At 43.3% G+C, this 27,955-nt stretch overlaps 1 protein-coding gene across 3 annotated transcripts in view; it reads right to left on the reverse strand.

Annotated features, from left to right (window-relative positions):
* The window catches only part of coro2ba (coronin, actin binding protein, 2Ba), a 156,201-nt gene that overhangs the window by 76,119 nt on the left and 52,127 nt on the right, over positions 1–27,955 (reverse strand). Inside the window, exon 1 of one of the 3 annotated variants that reach the window (XM_048563181.2) lies at positions 12,847–12,867. The exons of the other annotated variants lie outside the window; for them this stretch is intronic. Coding sequence (XP_048419138.1) covers positions 12,847–12,849 — 3 coding nt within the window. The 5' untranslated portion in view covers positions 12,850–12,867. Of the gene's footprint in view, positions 1–12,846; positions 12,868–27,955 lie in introns of those variants that run through there. 3 annotated transcript variants of the gene reach the window in all.

Genomic DNA, 27,955 nt, shown 5'->3' on the forward strand with positions numbered 1-27,955 from the left:
TATCCCTAAATAATGGAGGGTGCATTCCCAGGCTAGTAAGGAGGGTGAGGTTCAGTCTGGTACCATGGTGATCGAGAGCACCTCATGACACAGGTTCTGCTGACAGGGCCCCTCGCACAACTGAAGGGTATTATAGTTATAAGCCTGAACACTGTAACTGTGGCTGCAATGCGGATAGGGAGGCGGGAAGAAGAGACCATCTCAGATTGAAAAAAATCTAGTTGAAAACAACACAATCACTCACAGCAGATGTTAGAAACACTCCTCCAGCTGTGCAAGGAGGAGAAATATTTCATCGGTCAGATAAAATAAGAAGTAGCTGTGCACACTTTTTTGAAAGACAGTCCCCTCTACCATGACTTCTTTCTCGCAGTTATGTAAAACGAGGAATGTGAAGACTTGTTTCTTTTGGAGATGACCTCGTTCCTTGTGATTTACAGGGTACATTAGATCACTTCACCAGGCAGGAGCGAGGCCCAATCTTTTCATTACAATGCGGGGGATTCTCAGTTCCCCAGGATCTGCTTTTGTTGGACACAGTTTTGTACTGAATGGCTGACCTGCCATTGGACCCAAGTGAACTCGGAGAGTTTCTTCCTGCATGAACGAGGCAGCCCCAGAGAGAAAAAAAACAACAGTTCCAGCCTTCCTGTGAATTCAGGAAAGCCATAAAACAACAGCAGGCAAGTGCTGGCCTCACAAGAACACTGTATCAAACTGAGCCCCATCACTCAACCGATTCACACTGCACGTGAGCAGCCACTTCCACTAGACAATACACTATCCAGAAACATGAATCTCAATATCACTGGCTACATTGTCTTCACTCTCCTGTTTGTTTTGGTCAGAAGCAGCTGTCTGCATCCACGAGTTCACACTTCACTAAAATGGTGTGAGCCTTGGCTACATGGGGAGCGCTCGCTGCCCTCTGCGGGGGGAGCGCTCGCTGGTCTGTGTGCTGTAAGCCATGATGTGGAGATGTTGGCGTTGGACTGAGGTGCACAAAGTCCGAAGTCACACGACACCAGGTTGTAGTCTGATAGGTTTCATTAAAAATTACAAGTTTTCAGAGCATAGCCCCTTTGTTAGGTGCAGTGGCTTCACCTGATAAAGGAGCAGCGCTACAAAAGCTTGTGATTTTAATTAAAGTGGGTGGACTATAACTTGGTGTCATGTGACTTCTGACTCTGTGCTTTAAGAGCACGGGGTCAAGAGGCCTGAGCACAATCATTTCAGCTGACACAGCAGTGCAGACCAATGGGATTGCAGCATTGTCAGCGATGTGACCTTTTGGAAGAGATGGTAAATTGAGGCCCTCTCAGGTGCACACAGAATTCTGATGGCAGAAAGTCCCCATGTCTAAGCCAATGTTTATCCCTCAGCCAACGCCACTGATGTACAGATGATCTGGTCAGTGTCCCATTGCTGTGTGTGGGAGTACACTTTGTGTACATTGACTGCATTGCAACAGTGACCTCACTTCCAAAGTATCTCATTGACAGCAAAGTACTTGCAGGCATCCTGAGAATCACTGTTAAAAATGCAAGCCTTTCTCTTTTTGATTAAATCTACCTCCATATCCAGTCCCGTTTCTAGTTTGCAGTGTACTATTCTCAACTAATTATACAATTATTGCCATTTGCACATTTGTTAAGTCGGTTTCTGCTGTTGTCACAGGCAGCATATCCCAATCATAACAACTCACTGAATAAAACAAAATCTGATCATCTTTTGTCAATAACATCAAATCTGGGTCATCTGCATTACGTTGTGTGATTATGAGCATTGCTGGGAAAATCTGCCTTTAATGTCCTTGCAAAACTGTCTCTGAAGTAATGAAGAGTATCCCTCATTGCTCTGGGCCTGATCTCCCCTGAATCAGTAAGTCCGATAGTCAGTTAAAAACCTATCTGGTAGTTTCATGGTTCTCATGACTGATGTTTATCCAGATTTATTTAAATTTCAGTTCTCCCGTCTGGATTGTTGGATTTGAGGATTCGACCAGTAATATTATTGGGATGTTCCTGACACTTCAGCTAATGCAGATAGCCTCTTTAAAAGAATTTTCATGAAATAAATAGTTATTTTCAACCTATTAAATGTCCTGGCAATCTCTGTTCTTGTGAGGCTAATCCCAGTTTTTGTAGTCTCTTGATCTTTGTGACACAAGTCCTTCATCCCTGTGTCAAAAATATGTAAATGTCAATTTTGCAACAAGAACAAACTGTAACTAATATGGACTGAACATGCAAAGCAAAACTAACATTCGTCACAGCATGTGTACTGAAGCTTTGTTGGGAAATGTTTAAAACCAATTCGCACACAGTAAGGTCCCGTGGAGAGCACGCATCATGTAAAACTGGCTCATCCAGATTCACTGGAATAGACTGACAGAGGAGCATTCACTAGGACACTTAAAGGATTCCCTGCTCTTCTTCAGATAGACCTCAATTTAATGTCTCGAAAATGATTCTCTGACCACACAGAGAGCCCAGAATTACTGTCTCTAGAAGAACTGATCAGGTCACATCGATAAATTGTAACTTGGTTAGTTCACATCCAGGAGTCTCAAAGTCAGAGTCTAACTGTCCAATTAATGATTAATGGTTCATTTCCAGCCAAAAAAGTTTCCCTGGCAATGGTCTTGACACTTTTGCTAATGGGAACAGGATATCCTGTTTACTCATTTACCTTCGGCTATTACCTTTTGTAGAAATAGGACCACTCTCTCAATGGGTTGGCATTGGAATGTAAAGTGAAGCAATGAAGTGTAGCCATCATTGGTTGTCAGGGCAAGTCACACATTAGTTTCCACTTCCAAAATATAATTTGCTTTTCCAGCCAATTATTTGATGTGAAGCATACTTCTGTGACATTACTTTTTTAAAAATTCATTTGTGGGATGCAGGCATCAATAGCTGGGTTGGCAATTCTTGCCCATCCCTAGTTGCCCTTGGTGAGCTGCTTTCTTGAACCACTGCAGTCCACATGCTGTGGGTTGACCCACAATGACATTGGGAGGGAATTCCAGGATTTTGATCCAGCGACAGTGAAGGAATGGCAATATATTTCCAAGTCGGGATGGTGAGTGACTTGGATGGGAACTAGAAAGTGGTGGTGTTCCCATGTATCTGCTGCCCTTGTCTTTCTAGATGGAAGTGGTTGTGGGTTTGGAAGGTGCTGTTTCAGGATCTTTTGAAATTTCTGCAGTGCATCTTGCAGATGGTACACACTGCTCAGTGGTGGAGGGAGTGGATGTTTGTGGATGTGGTGCCAATCAAGCAGGCTGCTTTGTCCTGGATAGTGTCAAGCTTCTTGAGTGTTGTTGGAACTGGAACGATCCAGGCAAGTGGGGAATATTCCATCACAATCCTGTCTTGTGCCTTGTAGATAGGGAGACAGGTCTTAGGGAGTCAGGAGGTGAGTTACTCGCTGCAGGATTCCCAGCTTCTGACCTGTTCTTGTAGCCACTGAGTTAATATGATGAGTGCAGTTGAGTTTCTGGTCAATGGTAACCCCCAGGATGTTGATAGCGGGGGATAGTGATGGTAACACCATTGAATGTCAAGGGAAGGTGGTTAGATTGTCTCTTATTGGATATGGTCATAGCCTGGCATTTGTGTGGTGTGAATGTTACTTGCCACTTGTCAGCCCAAGCCTGGATTTTATTCAGATCTTGCTGCATTTGGACATAGACTGTTTCAGTGTCTGAGGAGTCGTGAATGGTGCTGAACATTGTGCAATCATCAGAGAACAACCCCAATTCTGACCTTTTGATGCAGGGAAGGTCATTGATGAAGCAGTACTACAGGTTATGTTCATTGTCTTATTCTGTTATATTATTGTCTCATTCATCCCCATTATGTTCATTGTCTCATGAGATACATTCCATGTTTGGTGTGGTGTGGGAAGTCAATTGATGATTGTAATTGAAGTTTCCATTCATTTATTCGAGGATATCAGTTCAGACAGACCCAGTTTCTTGCTAACGGTTAATAGTGATGGTAGGTCACTCAGGGGTACTTATAATAGCACAGTGTGTGCCTGGTCCTGTCAATGTCAGTTCATACTGAACGGTAGCAATGTGATCATTTTTGACTGAGGAGACTATCAAAGGATCAATCACAAAAAAAAACAGCCTTTCGATTAACTTACAATTTCTAAAGATCAATATATTCTCAATTTTAATATTTAAAGGATTTAGTTTGAGATTGTCTCTTTGTAGAGACTCTACACTTTTCAAAGATCATATTTCTTGTGTGTGCTGTTTTAAATGGATTAATGATGCTGCGTCAGTACCATCAGGAATCTATGTAAACATGTTACCTTGTAGGTTTTAAATTATTCCATATTAAACTAAATCTAATGGAATTTAGAGGTGAGTGTAGGGGCATGTTTACACTCTAGCTGTAATGGAGATAGGCAGCCATGGAAATTTTTACTGCCAACCAGCATTCTGGATTGATAGCATCATTCCATGCCTTAGTATCTCCCCAGGAGTAGAAAGGGCTGCCCAGTTAGTCCATTGCAAATATACAAAAAGGTTTCTTAAGGTCTATCATCTGCGGTCAGCTGGAATTTTCCAGTCTGATTGCAGAGGTATTAGGGCCTAGCAGTCGTGAAAGATCAGAGAATATCCAAGTGGGCATCAAACATTCTCATTTCCTTTACTGAAACCTTCAGAGGTTTCATGGCAATAAAATGAGCTTCTGAGAGAGAAAAAGAAAATGGCCCATTGGAGTATTCCTTCCGAACAGCACTGTGGGTGTTCCTGCATCAGAGGGAGTGCAACGATTGAAGTAAACCACTCACCACCACCTTCTGAAGGTGGATTAGGAATGGACAATAAAATGTTGAAGATGGGACCTTCAGATGAAGCTTTAAAGTGAGATTCTAGCTGTCTGCAATTTAAGATGCATGCTAAAAGATCTCAGGACAGTATTTTGAAGGAAAGTAGGGGCTCGCTGGATGTCCTGTCGATGAGAACATGAGGAATAGGAGCAGGAGTAGGCTATTAGGCTCACAAGCCTGCTCTGCTATTTAATAAGATCATGGCTGATCTTTTCACAGACTCAGCTCCACTAAACCGCTCACTCACCATAACCCTTAATACTTTTACCATTCAAAAATCTATCTTTGCCTTCAAAACATTCAATGGAGTTTGCACTGATCCCACAACCAATTGTACGCTAATGTGATAATGTTGGGTGTGCCAGTGTAACAGTATTATCAGCAGATATGGGCTAGAGTCTAACACAGGGGGAATAGTCTGCACATGAGAGAGATGGACTTAGAATGTATTCTAGTGCAGATAAAGGAGTTTTGAAGAAACTTAACAGATTCAGACCTTAGTCAGATGCAGGCAGATGGAAACCCAGAAAAGGCCACACGCTACACAAAGAGAGAACTAAACAGTATCCAAAGTGAAAGCAAACCACAAACCAAGAATGAAAATAATACCTTTAAGGGGAAACTCAACAAATGCATGAGGCATGATAGATGGATAGATTGATTCTTTGAAGAGAAATGGAGTGGGAGCAGGCTCTTGTTGAGCACAAAACATCAGCATAGACTAGTTAGGCAATGGTCTGATTGAGCTTTAACTTATACATAATCAGAAAGAAGATTTTTTTTTGTTTATTCATTAACGGGATGAATTCATTAATGGCATCGCTGGCCAAGCAGCATTTATTGCCCATCTCTAATTGCCCAGAGGGCTATTACGAGTCAACAGCATTGCTGTGGGTCTGAAGTCACATGTAGGCCAGACCAGTTAAGGATGGTAGTTTCCTTCCCTAAAGAACATTAGTGAACCAGGTGGGTTTTTCCAACAATCAGAAGTGAATTCACAGTCATCATTGGATTCTTAATTCCAGATATTTTATTGAATTCAAATTCCACCAGCTGCCGTGATAGGATTTGAACCTGGGTCCCCAGAACAAAATCTGGGTCTCTTGATCAATAGTCCAGCGATAATACCACAAGGCCATTGACCCCCCCCAAGTGGCCAATATGTGGTCATTTGCCGTTTCAATACTTGTGGGTTCTTGATGTGTATAAAATATCTACTGCACTTCCCTACAAGTTAATTACATTGCGCTGCAAAGTAATTAATTTGATGTGTAACACAGAGCTGTTTCTGAGACCTATGATTAAGAACAATACACATCCTTTTCCCAAAAGTAATAACCTGGAATAAGAAAAAAAATTAAGTTACATACCAGGTTAACTGTAACAAAGAGGCTGCTTCAGCAGGGCCATGAAAAATGGGAGTGACATCAACTAAGACATGATCTACCCTGGTCTGGTATGGGGCTATCAATCTTTTACCATTTGAGTTCTTAAGAAAAACTATTGGGTGCTTTCCAAAAGACAGTAAATTCCCAAGTTCAAACTCCACTTTTCCATTCTTTCTTCTTTTTATTGGTTCCAACAGTCAAGATTTTTGGAGACCGGCCACTGCAAAATTTCAAAACTCCTCACCTCAAAGTCCTTCTTTCCATCCACAATCATCAGGCTTTAAAAGCCAAACACAAGACTCACTAATCACCACATCTCCAGACCCTCTCCCACTCCGTTCCCTTAGTGCTGTCCTGAATTATGAACTTTAGCCTTTTACCAGATTTCCCAGGAACAATGCAAAACTTCCACTGAGGCCCATTCTGCTTGGTAATATTACTGCTGAACTGAAGTGTAATCTTGTTCCCTCATTCACTTCTAAGCTCTTTTCTCAACCAATTGTTCCCTCTTGTTCTCTCTGGTAGTAAGCCATCATTTACTGCAATGTTTATTCTGCCAGCCCTTAACATTCCAGATTACAAAGACTAGCTATTACTACCAGTGTTTACCTTAGTGACAGATTTATTGTTCTTCAAGGATTCTCAAAGAACATTCGATGCAGTTGTCAACATCAGGCAATTATTAGATTTCATGACCACAAATCCACTGATTATGTGGAGTTGAGGTTAAGTTTGGTCTTACCATTATTTGCCTGCAGAGTAGCATTCCTTGCTGATGTAGGATTTTATAATGATCGATCATGGCTGTGTACTGTCTCAAGTGGCCACGCATGCACACACATACACACACCAAGGCTCGCTGGATTGTCACCAGGAGAAGGAATCTTACCACCTTGTTGCCTTTCTAGTCTAGGGATAGAGATACCAATAACAGAGCTGCGCTGCCTCTGGGTCAACAAATTAGATACAGGCCAGGACTCAATCCTGCGACTACACTCCAGTGAAAGCACACCAACAAAAGGAGTACATTAGCAACTCCAAGATCTTATATGTTGCAGGGCTTCAAATCCCAACACAGCATATGAGGAATCTAAATATAACTTGAAAGTGCAGCATTAAAAATGGTCATGTAACTGCTTGTTAGGAAAAAAAACTCTGGCTCATTAGTATATTTCAAGGGAAGAAATCTGCCAATTGAACCCAGTCTGGCCTACATGACATTCCAGGTGTACAACATTACAACTGGCTCTTAACTGCTCTCTGAAGTGGTCTAGTAAGTCAACTGGTTGCATCAAACTGCTACAGACTGAAGTACTGTGCAAGCATCTATATAGCAGAGACTGCAGTAGTTAAACAAAATGGCCTGCCATCCCCTACACAAGGGCAATTAGGGATAGGGAATAAGTGCTGACACAGTCAACAATGCCAGGATTTCACGACCAAGTTTAAAAACAATCCATGGTGTACTCAGAGTTGAAACCTAATCTTGCTCTGACTCGTAGGGGTTAACATGAGGTAGGTTGGGCAGGAATATGGCAGCATAACTTGTAAATCATTAGATTGGCCCAAACACAACAGTGTCCAAACTTTAGGAAGAATGCCATGGCCTTAAAGATGGCATGGAGGAAGCTGGTATCAGCGGTATCTGAGATGAGGAATTTCCATAACATGGAGACCAGAAAGCTGGAGTTACCTTTCAACTTCTAAATTAAGCTGTTGAACCCACAATGAGATCATGGCCAGTCTGATAGGCCCATATTTCTGACAATCCCCAAATAGCTTGTTAAAAATCTATCCACCTCCACTTTAAAATATTCAAAGCTATTGTTTCCACCACCTTAAGGAACAGAGCTCAAAAGGCACATGAACATCAAAGTGAAAAAAAATTATCTTCGTCTGTCTGGAATGGTTCGTCCTTAATGATCTAAACAGTGACGCCTGGTTCTAGATTTTTCCACAAGAGAAAATGTCCTCTTCCACATGCTATGCTCAGCAGGCACCTAATTTTTTTTATTTTTCAATCAAGTTGCCTCTCAATCTTCTAAAGACCAGCAGATTCAAGCCCAGCCTGTCCAATCTTTCCTCATTAGACAAACCATTCCAGATCTCAGATATTAAAGTGTGAAGCTGGATGAACACAGCAGGCCTAGCAGCATCTCAGGAGCACAAAAGCCGATGTTTCGGGCCTAGACCCTCCCATTATCTCTCATTCCAGATCTTAGTCAGGTAAATCTTCTCTGAACTTCCTCCAAAACCTTTGCAAACATTTTAAAATAATTAGACCACGACTGTACACAAATGTGGTCTCACCAGTGCCCCATATAACTGAAACATAATTCTAATACTTTTGTATTCAATTGTCCTCACGTTAAAGAAAAATTCTGTTAGCTTTCCTAATTACTTGCATGTACATACGTACTAATGTTTTGGAATTCATGCATGAGGACACCCAGATCCCTCTGCATCTCAGAGCCTTGCAATCTTATTATGCCTGTTTTTATTCTTCCTGAAGTGGACATTTTTCCGGTGAATTGAGTGATTGTTAAAGAGAGGTTGGCTAGAGGCTTTCAAAATTTATGGACAATGTTGATAGAGTGCACGGGGTGAAATGGTTTCCTGAGGCAGGTGGGTCAGTAACCTAAGGGCACAGATTCAAACCAAAAGGCTGAAGAGTCAGGCAGGAGGTGAAAAGACATTGTTGTAGTCTGGAGTACATATCCTTAACGTTTATGGAAAAAGTTTAATAAGTAAAATTCAATGGAAAATTGGATAAATAAACTGGAAAAGAACAAGTTTGCAGGATTACAAGGAAAGGAGGAATGAATTCAATAACTGATGAGCAAGTGGCATCTTTTATCATTTCATGGTCCTGAGTAAGTTTGCAATTTCACTAATGTGCTTTAGGGAAGGAAACTGCCATCCTTACCTGGTCTGGCCTACATGTGATTCCAGTCCCAGAGCGCTGTACTTAACTCTTAACTGCCCTCTGGGCAATAAATACTGGCCCAGCCAGCAATGCCCTCATGCCACGAATGAAAAAAGAACTGAGCTCTGACAATGAGAAAGTGAGAAGCTCAGGCACAAACTCAACACCACAACCTCAGGTGAATGGAGCTGCTAGCTGCTTTCAGTATAACTTCAGTCTAGCGAGCAGTCAGGCTGTCGAAGCTACGAGGAGCTTTGCATGAGTAATGCAATGGGGGCGAGGGGAGTGCTGTTAAAGATACCTGCAGTCTGGACTTTACTGGAGGGGGCTGTGGGTATCAATTCTCTTTAAATATTAATACTGCTCACAAATCCATCCTCTGCATATTTCTCACATCTTCATAATTACACATGTTCTCTTTGTATTATGCCAGAGGTGTTAATTAAGACAGTAAACCCCTTAATCTCGAATTAATTACTTCTGCTCTCAAACATATGCTAATTACTGAGCTCCATACCTTAGCCCACTTCCCTTCCCAATGTAATTTAGAAGTGACAATTGCTAATTGGGCTTCCAGAGTTAAAACAATCCAGTTTTGTCAGTTCCCTCCAAACAGGCCATTGCAACATACTTTATGGAGAAAGAAACTTGTACTTTTTTATAGTGCTTTTCTGGTCTCTTAGCACATCCAAAGTATTTCACAATTAATCTTTCTGAATGCCAGTGCCTGTTGTAATACAGGTTTAAGTAGCACCTATTTTTGTGCACTGTAAAACCCCACAAACAACAATAAGACCACCAGCCTGGTATTTTGCAGGTATTGACCGAAACAGGGCATCTGTGAATAATTCTGCAGAAGGGTCACTTGACCCGAAACATGAACTCTGCTTTCTCTTCACAGATGCTGCCGGACCTGCTCAGCCTTTCTTTATAGTTTTAGTTTCTGATTGGCAACGTCTGCAGTTCTTTTGGTTTTTAACCTGGGAATAGTGCCATGGGATCTTTAACAGGTTGAAGGAGCTTTGGATTTAACATGTCAAATAAAGGATGGACAAGGTTTGAAACCAGAGCCTGGCCCTTGTTTAAGGAATTCTCTAACACTGTGACCTCGTCCGTTAGGACTGTTTGTAAAACGTGTTGCCTGTGATTTAATTAGAAATAAACCAGTTGCATCTATCAATCCTTCACGCAGTGAAGAAGAGTCTCGAGTGAAAAACTCTTCCAAGGTGATAACTACCTTTCCACCAGCTGGTACAGATGGTGGTTAGACAGCAAGAGGCTGCATGGACCTCCATAAACCATAGAATCGAGGGGTGGATTGGAGCAGGTACCTGAAGACTTTAAACCCAGAATTTGAAGATTCAGTTTCAATGAGATTCTCTGGAAAGAAGTATATATCCCATCCTTTACTGGCCTGGCGCTGTAGCTGTATTCCTTTATTTTTAGTAAATGCAGGTGTTCAGATCTTTTGAATTTATGTCCTGTTTCAACAGGCAGACAGGAAAGGAATAAATCGTGACAGTCTAAGTGGGACTGCTGCACAAGTTCCAGAGGAAAAATCTCCGATTAGCCTTGCTCCACCGAAACAGGCAAAGAAAGCAAATGGCACATCTTGTGTAAATATATTTGACAGCTTAATTCATTCTTCAGTCTACTGATGAACCGTTTCTTTTAAAAGTGCTTATTAAATTGGCTGCTAGAGAATTTAAAAATTGCCACAATACCAGAGTGACAATATGACAAGGTTTCTCAATTAAAATAGCCAGCAAATTGTTTAGCTCACAATCCAGTGAGGCTGCCGCAAGGGCTCTGCTTCAAGTGTATTCACAGTCTCCAAGATGAAATAACAGCACTTCTGCTGATGGAAGTTAAACTGGAAACTCAGTCCTTGAGAACTCAACAAAAGCCAATGAAGGTTACAAAAACAAAGTTGCTAGAAAAGCTCAGCAGCACCTGAGAAGGAAAACAAAAGAGTTAACGTTTTGGGTCCCATGACCTTTTCTCAGAAGGTCACCACTGCCCATCAGCTGGTTACCCTTCAGTTAATTCATGTCTCTTGTTGCCCACAATCCTCCATCAACCCTGCTTCCACCTGCCCTTTTTATTTAAAAAAATCATTCACAGGACATGGGGGCATTATCAAGACCAGCATTTATTGTCCTTCCCCCTAATATCCTTGAGGAGACGGGGGCTGTAGTGATTGTAACCAGGTCAGCCAGGTGGACCTCATAGAATATATGAGTTCCCTGACTGGGGCTGCTAACCTGGCCCAATCATAGAACCCTGTCTGACAGATATAACCAGGAGGATCAGAGGTTCTGCTCACTCAGAGCTGGCTGGATCAGTGACAAGGGCTCTCCACATGTGAGTAAAGGGGAACTTGGTGATGGGATGCCAGCCTCTGTGGAATTATTTTGGGGGTGAGCCTTTTGCTAGAATACAATTGAATGGCTGATTAGGCCTCTTGAGATAAAATTTACACGTCAACCACATTGCTCCGAGCCTTGGGTCACATGGAGGACAAACCATGGAAGGACAGCAGATTTCATTCCCTTGAAAACACTCAGACCAAAAGGGATTCTAGAACAATCTGATAGTTTTAATAATGGGGACTGGGAGACAAACTGCTTCAATCGAGATTAATATAATCAATCAAATTTTACTTGCCCTGATGCTGTGGTGGGATTTGAACTCAGTAATATGGGACCTTGGTTTATTAGTTCAGTAAATTATCTACTTTGTTACTGTACCTCAGTTATCTCACACAGTCCTCATCCAACTCCATTTGCTGCCCTTCCTCAATGCAGTGGATTCCAAATCCTTATTGTCACTTACAATTCCTCAACCTTCCCAATCTTGACTTTACCACAGCAATCTCCTCACCCACCATGCTCTGGACTCTCACCTCACTTACCCTCACTGCCTTCTCTCAGCTCCTATACGTTGGGTGTGGTCATCAGCCTCTTTAGGTCTGCTCTCTGCAGCTAAGTCTCCTGAATATCATAAGCATTCTCAAAGAGAGAGGAATTGGCAATCTCAGTTTGTGCAGGAGTAAAGGACTGTTGGGTGAGGAAGTAAGTGAAGGATGTTCCTGCCAGTTGAACCAGCCTCTAACACAAGTCAACGGCCTCGGCACAGAAGGAAGGGAGAGAAGGATCTTGTACAATCCTTGCACCAGCTGTTTGTTTCTGTTTGATGGACGAGCAAACAGGTCCCCTTCAGAGTCTGTTCTCAAGTCAATTTGTACACAAGTCAAAACACAATGTCGGACAATATAAAGCAGCTTTTCATAAACATAGGAAATGTTTCTATGATGAAGCTTTAAAATTACATCCCTGTATGGGATCACTATCATAAGCACAAGCTTTTTATAAGTTGGACATTCCTAAATCAGGAAACGCCTGTAGTCAGTTAATTACTGATGACAATAGAGGAACTTGGGGCAACAACAGAAATTGCTCCTATAAATCCTAATATACCTGTCTGTTTGACAAACAAAAATCAACTGATTTTCTCTTCATCATCCCTGACCTTTATTAAATCATTTCAGTTTTTATGCTTCAACCAGTCACAGTTCAAATGTTGGCATTTTATGAAGAAAGTTTACAGAACACAAGAGGAAAAAAATGGCTCTTTGAGAAAGGCAAAACAGTTACCAAGCACGACATGGTACCAACTCACCATTTTCTGCCTCTAGGGATCCAAGATATGTTCTTTGCACATACTGCAGCCTTGTAATTCAAGGGAACGTGTATCTCATCCAAACATTGACAGCAGACAACAAGCCAATTCTATTCTGTCCTCCCTTTCTAAAGCGCGCACACACACACCAGCTGAAGCTCTCTTCCTATTACTCCATTGGAGGTCAATTAGTAAACCGCACCCCAGCGCCAGGAGTGGATCTTAAAATGTATTAAGTCAATGATTTGGCCAATCAGATCAATTTGTTGATGACTCAGAAGTTACATATGTAGGCAAGTAAGCTGTGATAAGGGCATAAGGAGTCTGCAGAGTGAGAGAGACAGGTTAAGTGAATCAGCAAAACATTGGCAGTTGGAGTATAAAGTGAGAAAATGTGAACTTGTCCAATTTGGTAGGAAGGATGGAAATACAGAATAGTATTTAAAATGGAGGGAGATTGTAGAACTCTATGGTACAGAGGGATCTGGGTATCCTAGTGTGTGAACCACAAGAAGTTAGTGTATATAGGTATAACAAGTGATTAGAAAGACAGATGGAAAAAGGAGTACACAGTATAGTAATGTTACAATTGTACAGGGAATTGGTGGCATTACATCTGGAGAACTGCCCTCAGTTCAATCCCCTTACGTATGAAACAGCATAATTACATGTTTAGAGAGGGTTCACTCGAATGATTCATAGGCTGAAGAAGTTCTATTTTGAGGAAAGGTTGAACAGTTGTACCTGTTTCTGTTGAGGTTAAGAAAAGTAATAGATGATCTTATTTAGATATCTACGATTGTGAGCAGACTGGGCAGAATTGAAGAGATTTCCCTGAGAGACCAGAAGTGGATGGGGCAGGGGCAATATAACAATTAGGGATCTCCCCTTCATGACAAATTAGGAGAACCTTATCTTCCCTGAGGGTGACTGGTCTGTGGAATTCTCTTCCCTGTAGCTGGCGAAGGCTGAGCCATTGATTACATTTACAGCTGAGTTGGACAAAATGTAGATTGATGAAGGAGCCAATTGGTATGAGGGATAGACGGAAAGAAACAGTTAAGGTCATTGTCAGGTCTAGCATGATCTTATCAGATTACAAAGCTGGCATGAGGTGTGCAATAATGGCATACTCCTGATTTGTTTGTTCATATGGATGTTTGTGGGTCTCATTTGGGGTATTGTGTAGCATTTTGGGCACCAGGTATTAGCGTGCATGTAAAGCAGGCTGGTGGAAGCAGATTCATTAAATGAATTTCAGATGAGAATTGGGTAAACTCCCAAAGCTGAGATATTTACAGGTCTATGGGGAAAGTGCAGGCAAGTGGAACAAAACTCTTTGAAAGATTCAGCAGAAGTGCAATGGGCCAAGCGGCCTCTGCCTTTGTTGTGCCAATCCATGATCTTATAAGATCCACTAATCAGTATTATTTGAAACAACTAAGCCAGAAAAATCAGCAAAGGCTCCCATTCTTGACTGGTGCCCAGTGTGACCTTCTGTAAGGTGTGGGCCCAAACTGTGGACAAGATCGTGCCTGCCCTTTAACTCTTCAAATACTGCCATATTTCATGGCTAAACCACAGTATCATTGAATGCCTACAATTTGGAAGCAGGCCATTCAGCCTATCAAGTCCACACTGACCCTCAAAGAGCATGCCACACAGACCCACCCCCAAATCCCTGTAACCCTGCATTTCCCTTGGCTAACCCATCCAGCCTGAATGTCCCTGGACATGACAGGGCAATTTTCTGTGGCCAATCCATTGACCTGTGTACCAGGGAACCCAGAGAAAATCCACACAGGCACTGGGAGAACATGAAAACTCCACACAGACGTCACCCAAGGATGGAATCCAGGATGGCACTGTGAGGCAGCAGTGCTAACCATTGAGATACTGTGTCACCTCCACCGAAACCAGTAACCAGAAGCACACAGATTTGAAGACGGACTGTTGTCAGTTTGCTGGGCATACAGAGTGACTGAGCAAACTTCAATTAGCTTAGTTTCCATCCCAGGTCCCTGCTGGACAGTGCTCACTAGATAAGGACAGGTCAATGATCCTAACAACAACAATGTGTACTTTTCACAACACCCTTTCCAATGTTCCTGCATGCTTGCAGTCGATAGAATCAAAGCTTTTACTCTTTGGGTCACATGCTAACTGAAAGCGAAACTAAAACTGAAACAAGCTGGTTAACAAAGTGTGGAGCTGGATGAATACAGCAGGCCAAGCAGCATCTTAGGAGCACAAAAGCTGACGTTTCGGGCCTAGACCCTTCATCAGAAATGGGGGAGGGGGAGAGAGTTCTGAAATAAATAGGGAGAGAGGGGGAGGCGGATAGAAGATGGACAGAGGAGAAGATAGGTGGAGAGGAGACAGACTGGTCAAAGAGGTGGGGATGGAGCCAGTAAAGGTGAGTGTCGGTGGGGAGTTAGGGAGGAGATAGGTCGGTCCAGGGAGGACGGACAGGGCAAAGGAGCGGGATGAGGTTAGTTGGTAGGAGGTGGGAGTGGGGCTTGAGGTGGGAGGAGGGGCTAGGTGAGAGAAAGAACAGGTTAGGGAGGCGGCGACGAGCTGGGCTGGTTTTGGGATGCAGTGGGGGAAGGGGAGATTTTGAAGCTTGTGAAGTCCACATTGATACCATTAGGCTGCAGGGTTCCCAAGCGGAATATGAGATGCTGTTCCTGCAGCTTTCGGGTGGCATGCTGCATGGCCTGCTGTGTTCATCCAGCTCTACACCTTGTTATCTCAGATTCTCCAGCACCTGCAGTTCCTACTCTCTTCCTCCACTGTCCTCTCGGGTGGATGGGGAAGATACAAGAGAGGGGAGTTCTCCTTTCCTGCGTCATGAACATAATTTATTCCTCAACCAACCTCCCTAAAGCAGACAATCTGCTCGCTGTCACATTGTTTTAGGAAGCTTGCTTAGCTGCTCTGTTTCTCTACATTACAACAAAGACTACGATGCAAATGCTTTGAGATATGCTGAGGTCATGCAAGTGGCTGACACCTTCACTTTCAGTTACACCGTCCACCACCATGCACAGACTGCAAATGTCCACACAGAGAGGACTGCAGCATTGAGACTGAGTGTAATATCCTAGCTGCTATTTGCTGCACATCAGTTCTCCCCAAAGGCAGACTTGCCAATTCAGGAATGAGAATAGATTTACCAGTATATGATGGAGAAATTCTTTCCTTTGTGTTTGAGTCAGTTGTTCTTTGTAAACTAATTAAATGGGGAATAAGCAGGATCTTGTGATTGTGCTCTGAGTCTGTGTTTTTAACTTAAACCTTTCTGATCCACCAGGAGATAAACTGTGGAACTCTCGAACATACACCAAACAGAAATGATCCTTTCATTCCATTTTAGTACAGTGACTGGCTGTTCACCCCAAATGATGGACCATTCTCGCGTCTGATCATAATAAGTTCTAAAACTTTATAAGATGTCAAACAAGTTCATAATTTATTCACTGCAGGTTCACATGCCAAAGGTGCAGGCTGTGATGCTGAAGATAGGGGTTAGGGTACAAAAGTGGTGGAATCAGACAGCAAGGTGTGGGGCTGGATGAACACGGCAGGCCAAGCAGCAACTTAGGAGCAGGAAGGCTGATGTTTTGGGCCTAGACCCTTCTGAAGTCCGAATCCAGAACCTGTGGGGAGGGTTTCTCATGGCTGTTTGAAATCCTGGGCTGAGTCTGAATCATGTCCATGGAACAGGAGAAACAGGTCAAGACTGCAGCAGAGAGAGAGAATTGGTGGGGAGAGAGTAAGAGGAAAGGGAAGAGGGGTGAGCCATCTAGATGACTTAAGCAGCAAGTGTAGAGGTAATACACAAAGAAAGAGTGAGTAACCAGTCTGTATAAACCAGTTTTTTCAGAGGGCACTGACTCTGCAGGGCTCTGTGGACTCAGTTGCAATGAGCTGCTGTAATCTCTTCAAAGGCCTTGTTCTTAGATTAAGTGTCAATCAAGCAGAAAGTAATGTATCCTGACTGATTGATTCCATCGCTGGTTTGAGTAGGTTAATCTCAATTTCCGCTGGAAGTTGTCAATCAGTGCATTCCATGGCTAGTGAGGGATTTTGCAGATATTTAAAAGAGGGACTAATAACTATCCCTCTCGGAAAGGATCCTGTCGGGATAATTTGTGGAATCATTCTCCCCTGAGTTTTAGTCAATGTTCATCCCTCGGCCCACATTCAGACTCTGACATTATTGTATATAGATGGCCATTGTAGACAGATTGACGCTCATGTATTCTACATGACAGAAACTGCACTTGGAAAATACATAATTAACTGTGAAGTCTTTTGGAGAGCCTTCTGGTTGTAAAAAGTGCAAGTCTTTCCTTCTCCTGGAGCACGAGTGCATCATTATTTTAGACTCAGCTGGGTCTGCTTCTGTTCTGAATTATAGATTGACTTTTTATTCCAGCACACTGATTGTTCCCCTTGAGTCTTGAAGGGGCTGATTCTTCGCAGCCCTGCAAGCCCTTTAGTGCTGTATTCCCTTTGTTCCATCATTGTCGTGTGCTCAGGCTATTAAACGTTTTGGGGCAGCCCATCCCCCACCAAAACTTTGAAAATATGTGCACTCTTCCAATTTTGACCTCTTCATTCAATCGTGTGAATTAGAAGCAGAAGTTGGAAATTTGGCGCTTTCAGCCTGCTCCATCATTCAATAAGATAAGACCATAAGATGTAGGAGCAGAAGTAGGCCATTCATCCCTTCGAATCAGCTCTTTCATTTGATCATTGCGGATATGTTACTCAACCCCATTCTCCTCATAACCCTTGATCCCTTTACAAACCAGGATTGTGCCACTCTGTAGCAGACTCTTGAAACATTAACTCCGTTTTTCTCTCTGCACAGGTGCTGCCAGACCTGCTGAGTTTCTCCAGCGATTTCTGTGTTTGTTCCTTGCTGATCTGTTTTGTTTATTTTTGTCACTCCCTCATTTCTAACTCTGCCTTCAGGCCCCAGCCCTGCCTGCCATCCAGGATTTTCTCCTCCTTTGAGATGCTTTTTAAAAACCTATCTCTTTCGCCAAGCTTTTGGTCCCCGACCCAGTATTGTGTCATGTGACTCGGCTTCGGGTTTTGTTTGGTTATGCGTCCGTTATTATGATCCACAATGGAGACCAACAAACTGAAAGAAAGACAAATGTACTGAATGATCCCCGTGAGAAAACTGGCCGAATTGTACATTTTTACTTTGACAATCACCATTTATTTGTTCATTCACAGGATGTGGGCACTGCTGGCTAGGCCAGGAATTATTGTCCACCTCTCATTGCCCAGGCAGCACGTTAAGCATCAACCACATTGCTATGGGTCTGGAGTCAGATGCAGACCAGACTAAGTAAGGATGGCAATTTGTGAACTAAGACAGCTTTTTCCAACAATTGAGAATGATTTTGTCAGCTTTCCTGCTCCTCTGATGCTGCCTGGCCTGATGTGTTCATCCAGCTCTGCAACTTGTTATCTTAGGACAGTGGAGGGCTTGCTTTAACACTGCAACATATGACAGCATTTCCACTGGGGTAGAACTCGCTCTGTGCTGCACTGGGATATCAAGCAAGATTTCATGCTGCCATCTCCAGAGCAGGACTTGCAAACTCAGTCTCAATTCAGAGACATGACTGTTGCCCACTGAAATCTGGCCTGACAACAATTCTCCATCTTGATTTGCTGGCTTATCATCCTCTGTCAACTTGTCCTGAGACTTGCTGCATCTCCTTGTCCACTATGACAATTCCACCATCTCCCTCAAACGTGGAGCACTGCAGGGATTGACTGAATGTCACAATAATAAGTTAAACACTCCTAATATCTCCTCAGTTATCCTCCTGCTTTTAAAACCAACTATTTACTTGTCAGGGGGTGTGAAACTTGGGATCACAAATATAAGGTGGTCATTGCAATGGGAATTGCAATGAAGAATTAAGGAGAAATTACAAGATGATAAACATATGAAGCTCATTTCACTTAGACTCACTGAACTCACTTTATCTCCACCCCAAGGATCTACATTGAGTGTTTCTCTGCAACATCATCAAACAGGCAGCTCACGACCACATTCTGAAGGACTAACTGGGAATGGGCAATAAATGCCGATCAAGTCAGTGACGTCACATCCCACAAACAAATTAGGAAACAAAGAACAATATTGATAGTTGTAAGCAAAAGCTGGATTAACGGAATGGAGAAAGGTTTAGAAGGGTGTGCCGGGAGTGGTTGGAGTATGACAGGGTAAACATAGAAACTAGGAGCAGGCCATTCAGCCCTTCGAACCTGCTGTGCTACTCAATCTGAGCATGGCTGATCCTCGATCTCAAACAGGTCAGATGGCTCCCAGTTGGGAAATATGGAACCGGGGGTACTATTTATCAATAAGGGGAATGCTACTTAGGTTCATGGTGAGGACAGCTTTTTAGATGGGGAGGGTTGTGAACCTTTTGAATTCTCTGTCACAAAGGGCTGTGGAAGTTCCATTTCTGTTATGTTTAAGGTGGAAATTGATAGGTTTCTGATAACCAATGGCATACAGGGTTATGGGGATGGGGTGGGTAAAGGACATTGAAATGTATTGAAAAGAGGGGCAGGTTTGACAGGCTGAATGGCCTTGTCCTGTTCCTGGACTGATCAGTTAGCCCATCTGCACCGCATGCTTTTCCAAATGTGAGTGGGAGTAGTTTGCTTTGGTAGCTATTGCAATCACACTCCTTTCCAAACACTTCGCTCTTTGACTGTCCGACCTTTCTTTGTCAATCCCCCCGCTCCCCCTCCACTGTCTACGCTCCTCTCTGAACGATACTCTGAGATATCTCTTCACACAGAGAAGGTCACAAAAATGAATATGACAGTTTGTAAGCATTTCCTTTATATTTTGGCACATGCAGTCGCTTAGAACAGCTAGAGTGGCAATGCCACCTTCCTTTGTGCTGGGTCGCCTTTTGGTGCATCATTGCCTCCAGTTATGATCCACTTTCATTATAAACCTATTCACGCAAAGAAAATATTCCAGTCATTCATTGTTTTCAGAATTTCTTCCAGGTACTCAACGCTCACTCAGAACCTTCTCCAACCAAACCATCGCCTCCACTCTCAGAAATCTTCCTGTATTTGACTCTGGGTCTTTTACACAGCCTCCTCATTCCATCCATCATTGCTGCCTCTCTGCATCCTATCCTCTGATATTCCTTCCCTAAACCTCAACTCCTCTTCACCTCTCTCAAGATTTAAACATCACACACACTTACATTCCAGACCAGAGATCACCTAACCTAATATTTCCTTTTATTTTAACTCGGCCTCCATTTGTTTGATTTCACCTTTTTGATGGACCTTGGCACGAGTTTCGATTTCATTATATTGTCTAAATACAAGTGGTTTCAGATAGTGCTGACGCATGCAATCCACCAAATTTATCTGTGCCTCTTTCTTTCTCACGCTGTTTCTATATATTGCACATTCTCTATTTCTGTCTTCCCCATTCTCACTGCATGTTTCACTCTGTATCTCCCATTTTCTCTCCACGTTTCTTCTTTCTCTCTCCCTCTTTTGTCTCAGTGTATCTCTCTTCCACTTTGTTTCCTCCGTATAAAGTCTTTCTCCATTCAGGTCGAACATTTAATACGCTGAACCAGGCTCATCGGCAGCACCTCCCTTATGCTGGCAACAGGCTCACCACCAGGCAGGGACAGTCCTTTTCAAAACCTGCTCATCAACACCCGCCTTTAAGAGCCCTAGCCAGCTGTCTTGTACATCTGTCAGCTCAGCAGTAAGTCTATCTCTCGTTCTTTAATATGTGGCTTGTGATTGCCAGATCCAATGAATTTAAGATGAGGCAGAGAGGCCATCAGAAGACAAGTTGCAAATAAATGCATCTTCTAGGAATCCTAACCTGCCACACTTTCTGAAATGACTACTGTTCGATGATGTGAGTCTTATGCTGCCTGTAGTAAACCACGAGTGTTACAGCCAATAGACTAAAGAAAAAGAAGCATTTACGAAACACCTTGGGAATTAAAATATAATGCTTCTTTCTCAGAGGTGACAAGATCACATTGCACCTATAACAGTCCCGGGGTGCAGCAATTAAGAGACTGAAACAATAGACCACTCTGCGGGGGAAGAGAAAGGGGAACCCAGACTGTCTATTTGCAGGGTGGGCTGTGCAAGAGAGTGTAATGGCTAAGAAAGAAAGACTTTCATTTACATAGTGCCTTTAATATGACTTCAAGACATCACAAAGTTCTTCTCAGCCAATCACAGACTTCTGGAGTGCAGTGACAGTTTTAGTATAGGAGACGTAACAGCCAATTAGTGCACAACATGATCCCACAAACAGAGAAGGCCAGGTAACAGGACAGTAATTGGCACAGAGGAAGTAAGCGGAGGTTGGCTAGTGTGGTGCCATTATTTAAGAAAGGCAGTAAGGAAAAGCCAGGGAACTATAGAATGGGTCAGCCTTATGCCAGTGATGGGTAATTTGTTGGGGGGATTCTGAGGTGCAGGATTTACATTCACTTGGAAAGGCAAGGACTGATTAGGGATAGTCAACATTAGTGTGTCTCACTAACTTGATTTGAGTTTTTTGAAGAGGTGACAGAGAAGATTGATGAAGGAAGAGGAGTAGACATGTCTATGTGGACTTCAGCAAAATGTTCAACATGGCTCTGCAGGGAAGACTGGCTAGTAAGTTTAGATCACCTGCAATTCAGGGGGAGCTAACCAACTGGATACAAAATTGACGTGAAGGTAAGGGACAGAGGGTAATGGTGGAGGCTTGCTTTACACACTGGAGGCCTGTGACCAGTGGTGTGCTACAAGGATCAGTGCTGTGCGCACTGCTTTTCTTCATTTGTACAACTGATTTGGATATGAATATGGCAGGCATGGTTAGTAAGTTTGCAGATGACATTAAAATAGGTGGAATAGTGGACAGTGAAGAATATTATCTTGTAGTACAATGGGACCATGATCAGATGGGCCAATGGGCCGAGGAATGGCAGATGGAGTTTAATTTAGAAAAATGCAAGGCACTTCATTTTGGAAAGGCAAACCAGAGCAGGACTTATACAGTTAATGGTAGGGCACTGAGGAGTGTTGCTGAACAAAGAGATCGAGTGGTACAGATGCACAGTCCCTGGAAGTGGAGTCGCAGGTGGACAGGGTGGTGAAGAAGGCGTTTGACATGCTTGCCTTCATGGTTCAGGACATTGAGTATAGGAGTTGGGAAGTCATGTTGCGGCTGTACAGGATATGGGTGAGGCCACTTTTACAACACTGCATACAATTCTAGTTACCCTACTGTAGGAAGGATGTTGTTAAACTTGAGAGGGTGCAGAAAAGATTTTCAAGGATGTTGCCAGGATTGGAGGGTTTGAGCTATAGGGAGATGCTAAATAGACTGGGGCTATTTTCTCTGGAGTGTCGGGGGCTGAGGAGTAACCTTATAGACATTTATAAAATCATGAGGGGCACGGATAAGGTGAATAGCCAAGTTCTCTTACCTAGTTCAAAACTAGAGGGGCTTAGATTTAAGGTGAGAGGGGAAAGATTTAGAAAAGGATTTGCGTGGTAACTTTTTCACGCAGAGGGTGGTGTGTGTATGGAGTGAGTTGCCAGGGGAGGTGGTGGGGTAGGTGCAATTACAACATTTATATAGATAGCTGGATGGGTACATGAATAGGAAAGGTTTAGAGAGAAATGGGCCAAATGCTGGCAAATGGGACGAAATTTGGATGTCTAGTTGTCAAATTGGACTGAAGGGTCTGTTTGTGTGTTGTATAACTCCATGACCCTACATGCAGGGCTGAGTAATTTAGTAGGCTTGGGACTAAATTCAGGAAGGCTTTTACAAAGACAGTGAGCCTCATATTAGAGGATCGGTCTGACCAGACAAACTGAATGTTTCCAGTGAGAGTTGGATGACGGGGATAGGGGGCAAAAGGGAGGTGGAAGTGGACAGATGAATTGGATAACCTCCTTTCTCCTCACTATCATACTGTGAGCTTTATGTGACCTCAGTATTAATACTGACCCCCTCACCTCAGGTTACATTATGGGTAGCATATTTGCTGCCTCAGACAGAACAGCAAGTGCTTTCTAAGAGGAAACGCAGCATTTTCATTCCTGCAAAAGCAGCACAATAAATGAGAACCAAATGGGAGGATGAGGAAGAAGGACTCGACATCCCAGAGCAGTGCTGAAACTTGGCACAGGAGTTGCTGAAGACATGTGAGTGATGGACACTTCAGTGGCAGGCTAGAGGACAGCAACAAAGCATTCCTCTTGAGACAGATTGTAGGGAACGTATTGCTACTATTTATTATCAGACAGGAAGCTGGCTTTTAGACAACTGCATTCTTCCTGCATTAAAGCTGAAGATTTTATAATGGAGATTACAAGAGAGCGTAGTGCAACCCAACCCGCACTCCGCCAGTACTTCCAGCCACAGATGTTAAAATTTTGCATTATTCTGGTTTCAAACGACACTTGGAAACCTCTCTAGATATTTATTTTTGTTCCTTCATGATATAATGATGTGGGCGTCTCTGGCTGGACCAGCATTTCTGGCCCTTCCCTACTTGCCCTTGAGAAGGTGGGGGTGAGCTGCCCTCTAGAACCACTGCAGTCCACATGCTGTGGGTTAGCCCACAATGCCCTTAGGGACAGAATTCCAGGATCTTGACCTAGCAACAGCAAAGGAACAGTGATATATTCCCAAGTCAGGATGGTTAACAGCTTATGGGGAGTATGCAGGTTGTGGGGTTCCCATGTACTTCCTGTCCTTGTCCTTCTAGATGGTAGCAGTCAAAGGTCTGGAAAGTGCTGTGTAAAAAGACTTTGTGAATTTCTTTGGTGGGTCACATAGATGATACCCATTGCTGCTATTGAGCATCAGTGATGAAGTGAGTGGATGCTTGTGGATGCAGTGCTAAATAAACAGGCTGCTTTGTCCTGGATGGTGTCAAGCTTCTTGAGTGTTGCTGGGGATGCACTCATCCAGGCAAGTGGGGAGTATTCCATCACACTCCTACCTTGTACCTTCATAACAGTGGATAAGCTTTGGAGAGTTGGGACAAGTATAACTCCTAATATTATTTTTACTTGATTTTGTTGGCTAAAGCTAATTCAACAGCCATTGTGAGACCGAACTGTATAGATCCAAAAGCAGCTGTACCATCTTGCTTCTAGCTGCACAGGTCCATGTGAATTTGATGGTGCAGTTGTGTTACTATAAATGGCAGTGACCCTGGGTTGGAGGAGGAGCTGGGGAGGATGGGGAGAGCTATGTACTAGCTGAACACAGGAACCCTACTAACAGCTGCACTGCAGACCGCCTCTCTCAGAGAAAGTACTGCAACTAATTGGCAAGTGGATGGAAGCACTGAAGTTCTTGCTTCAAGGGCTACCATTGTACAAACTTGTAACTTCTAACAGATGGCCATGAGGATGGCCAAAGGTGGCACAGATACAAAGTTTTCCCAAGTACCAACATAGACAACATAGAAGTGCCAGATTTGTGGAGGACTGGGCCAGTCTTGCATTGGCCTCTTCAGTCATGGAAGGCAATGAAATCATTTGCACCTCAGAAATCCTCGACCACGAGGAGTCTACCATGGTTTGCCCGATGGAGGTGTGTTAAATGGTGAGACTTGGTGGTGGTGCCTGTCACAGTCAAATAGACATTGATGCACATCAAACGTACTATACATCGAGTGAGGTGCTGAAAGGTGGGAGTTTTCTCCTCGAAGGGAGTAGCATATTCACCATCCTAGATCGTACAAAACAAAAAGAGGGACAAAAGAAAAAGGCCCCTAAACAATACGTTTCTTGGTTTTTCAACCATGAAGCATATATTTGAATTGAAGTAAGGATTTGGTGCTCAGGTCTTTTAGCCACAAAGTAATCCTACCTTTCGCCCACTGAACTTTACCAGAAATAGAAAACATGTGGGAGCTAAACTATACATTTAAAAAGCAAACTGTGGGTTCCTGGTCACCACTGCGGTTGTCTGTTCAGGATTCCCAGAGGGAATGTCTTCAGTGGGATGAATTTTTTCATAGACAGTGCTGCGTTAGGAAAACAGTTCAGTGCAAAGCTGGTCTGTGTTAAGCCTGTTCCTTTCATTTTATCTCCGTGCTCTCTCTCTCTCTCTCTGACTGGTGCCGAAGACCTTTCTCTGTCCTATTTCCTGTATCAACCAAGACAAATCTGAACCCCATTCCTTCAATAATGAAGGCATCTGGGGAATTCGCCCTCCTCTTCTTTTCCCAGCTCTATCCCAGTCCAAACTGATGACACTGTATCACTGAGCAGGCAAAGAGCTGACCTGGGAGATGTTGCTCATCATTTCTTTTCCTAGTTAATGTTTTTCCACCCTGCTGCTTCCAGCTGTTGACAGAGCTGACCTTCTACTCCAACTCCATAAGCAATTTCCCTCAGCATTCCTGGAGGTTGGAATGTGCTTCAGCAACAGCAGCATGCGGCAACAGATATGTCCCATCCGCTTTGGTGCTGTGAGCTAGAGGCAGTAAATTCAGTGGCTTTTATCTAACTGCCTGGCCCCAAACCAATACTTACAGGCAGATTCTAACATCACCGAGGGGAAACCTGATCACGCTAGGAACTGTGAACACAGTTGGTATGTGGAGAAAAGCATAAATGGAAAATACCTGACCTTCATCCAGTTATCATCCGATGCTTTCCAGCTGAGAGTGAGAGCAGGAACAGTGCAGATACATATTCCCAAAGACATTTGTGAGCTGAAATTTTGTGTTCTCAAGCTTTGACATAGCACTGGCCATTGTGGATTTCTAACTGAGTTCGAACAGTTACACTCCCTCTGAGGACGTGCCATTCTCACAGTGCCAACTCTTTTACATCCACCTGAGAGGGCAGACCTAACTTCAGTTTAATATCTCTTCTGAAAGATGGTACCGTAACAGCGTGGCAGTCTTTGAGTACTGGAAAAAAGTGATGTGGTCAAGTCTCTGGGATAGAAGCTAAGGATTTCTGACAGAAGAGGTGAGACTGGTACCCACTGAGTCACATTCACACCTGTGAAAATGAAATGCCTTTTCACATAAACTCACTTCATGAAGGACAAACTAAAACAAAACCTGCTGATGAGCGAGAGGAAGGAATGCTGAGGATAAGTCTATGAGGGTTGCAAAGAGACACAATCCATACAGGATGAGGGTTTAAATTGACACTTCCGCAGAAACTAAGAATGCTAGAATCTGGGGCAGAATGGCCATTCAGCCCCTCGCTGAACTAATTGTGACCTCAATAGTGAAAGGGCAAGAAAGTGGACATAAGAAGTGTGTCGGATTAACCGGGATCCTATTGATTGGCACAGCATGCTTGAGGTGTTGAATGGCCTGCTCCTGTTCCTCTTTCTTCCGGTCTTAATCTCACTTTCCTATTTGCCAGCCCTTCCTACCCCCGCATAATGTTCAATCTCTTTGTCATTCACACATTCACTTGGCTTTTTGGGCTAAATTAAAGCAATATGTGATCACAATAGTCATGGAGGTATGAAAGGAATAAATCTACAAATGTTCACTGACCATAAGGGATTGGAGCAGAAGCAGGCCATTCAGCCCATTGAGCCTGCTCCGCCATTCAATGGTATCATGGCTAATCTGATCATCCTCAACTCCACTTTCCTGCCTTTTCCCCATAACCCTTACTTCCTCACTGATCAAAACTTTATCTCAGCCTTGACTATAATTAATGGTCCAGCCTTGACAGCCCTTTGTGCCAAAGTATTCCACAGATTCATTATCCTATAAGAGAAGGAATTCTTTCTATCTATTTCTTAAATGTGGATCCCTTGTTGTGAGATTATGCTCTCAGGTTGTAGGCTTTCCCACATCTAGCTTGTCAAGTGCCCTAAGACCAACAACAAATGTCCACCCCTAGTTGCTTTTGAGGTGAGAGCTGCCCTCTTGAAATCACTATAGTCCCTGTGGGAACGGTGCTCCCTCAGTTCCCAGGAAGCACTCAACAATAAAGTGTTTCTGGCCCTGTCAAAAACACACTCACGCTACAGAGGAAATCTGGCCTTATTCTCCTTTGCCAACTGTGCGAAAAGGAGTTTGTGTTGTTGCAATGTTAATTCTCCAAAGCAGTTGGCTGTGTTTAAAGTCAGTCAGTGTTCCCTGCTCCCCATGATTCCATAAGTAATAAAAGACCACAGTCCCCTGTCGACTGTTTTGGCAGAGAGTGAGCATCCCATCTGCTGCTGCACGGCTCAATCCCGAAACTTATATCAAAAATCACAATAATGATACATTGTTGGAGGCTTGCATTAAATATGTAATAGTCTGACTAATCTAATCAAACGTGGCCTTTCACTTCTCTTGTGTAACACGAATAGCAAGTAAGTTACCACAGAAATAACTCTTTACTTACTTCATAGAAGATTCTAAAATGAATCATTTATCAGACTTAGAAGTCACTCAAGGAGCTTCAATCTTCCCTTTAGACTCAGGGGTTAAACATTTTTATTTCCATTTAATGGAACACAGTCACCGGAGGTTTCCCGAACACTCTTGGTTTGCCCTCCAATTTTCCTCCCCTCAGCTACCAGCCCAACACTCCTCTGCCAACGCATCCAAACTGCTCTCCTTCCTGTGCGAGACAAAGTGTGGTTGGCTGTCCAACTGCTGAGGCAGTGTCCGATTGTGCACTCTCTCATACCCTTACAAAGAAGATTTCAAGCGAAAGCAGAAGTGGAGGAATCTCAACTGAGCTTTTTCCGGCTCCTACCCCCTCTGTAGGATTGTAACAAGGTCAGCTAGATGAACCTCACAGAATATGAGCTCCCCGATTAGGCTGTTAACCTGGCCCAATTGTGGATCTCTGGCTGACAGGTATAAATGGGAGTGTGAGAGGTTCTGCTCACTCTGAGAAAGCCAGTGACAAGTACAATGATTTGGTGACAAGTTATCAGTCTCTGTGGAGTTATTTCACTCTGCTCTCTCACCCCCACAAACCCTGGGACACAGAGATTGCCTGCATTATTAACTGCACTTGGCGAGAGACAAAGCTTGAGGCCTTCAATGGTGTTTGGTCAATGCTACAC

The sequence above is a fragment of the Stegostoma tigrinum genome, chromosome 33, assembly GCF_030684315.1.
Source record: "Stegostoma tigrinum isolate sSteTig4 chromosome 33, sSteTig4.hap1, whole genome shotgun sequence".
Taxonomy (NCBI): Eukaryota; Metazoa; Chordata; class Chondrichthyes; order Orectolobiformes; family Stegostomatidae; genus Stegostoma; species Stegostoma tigrinum.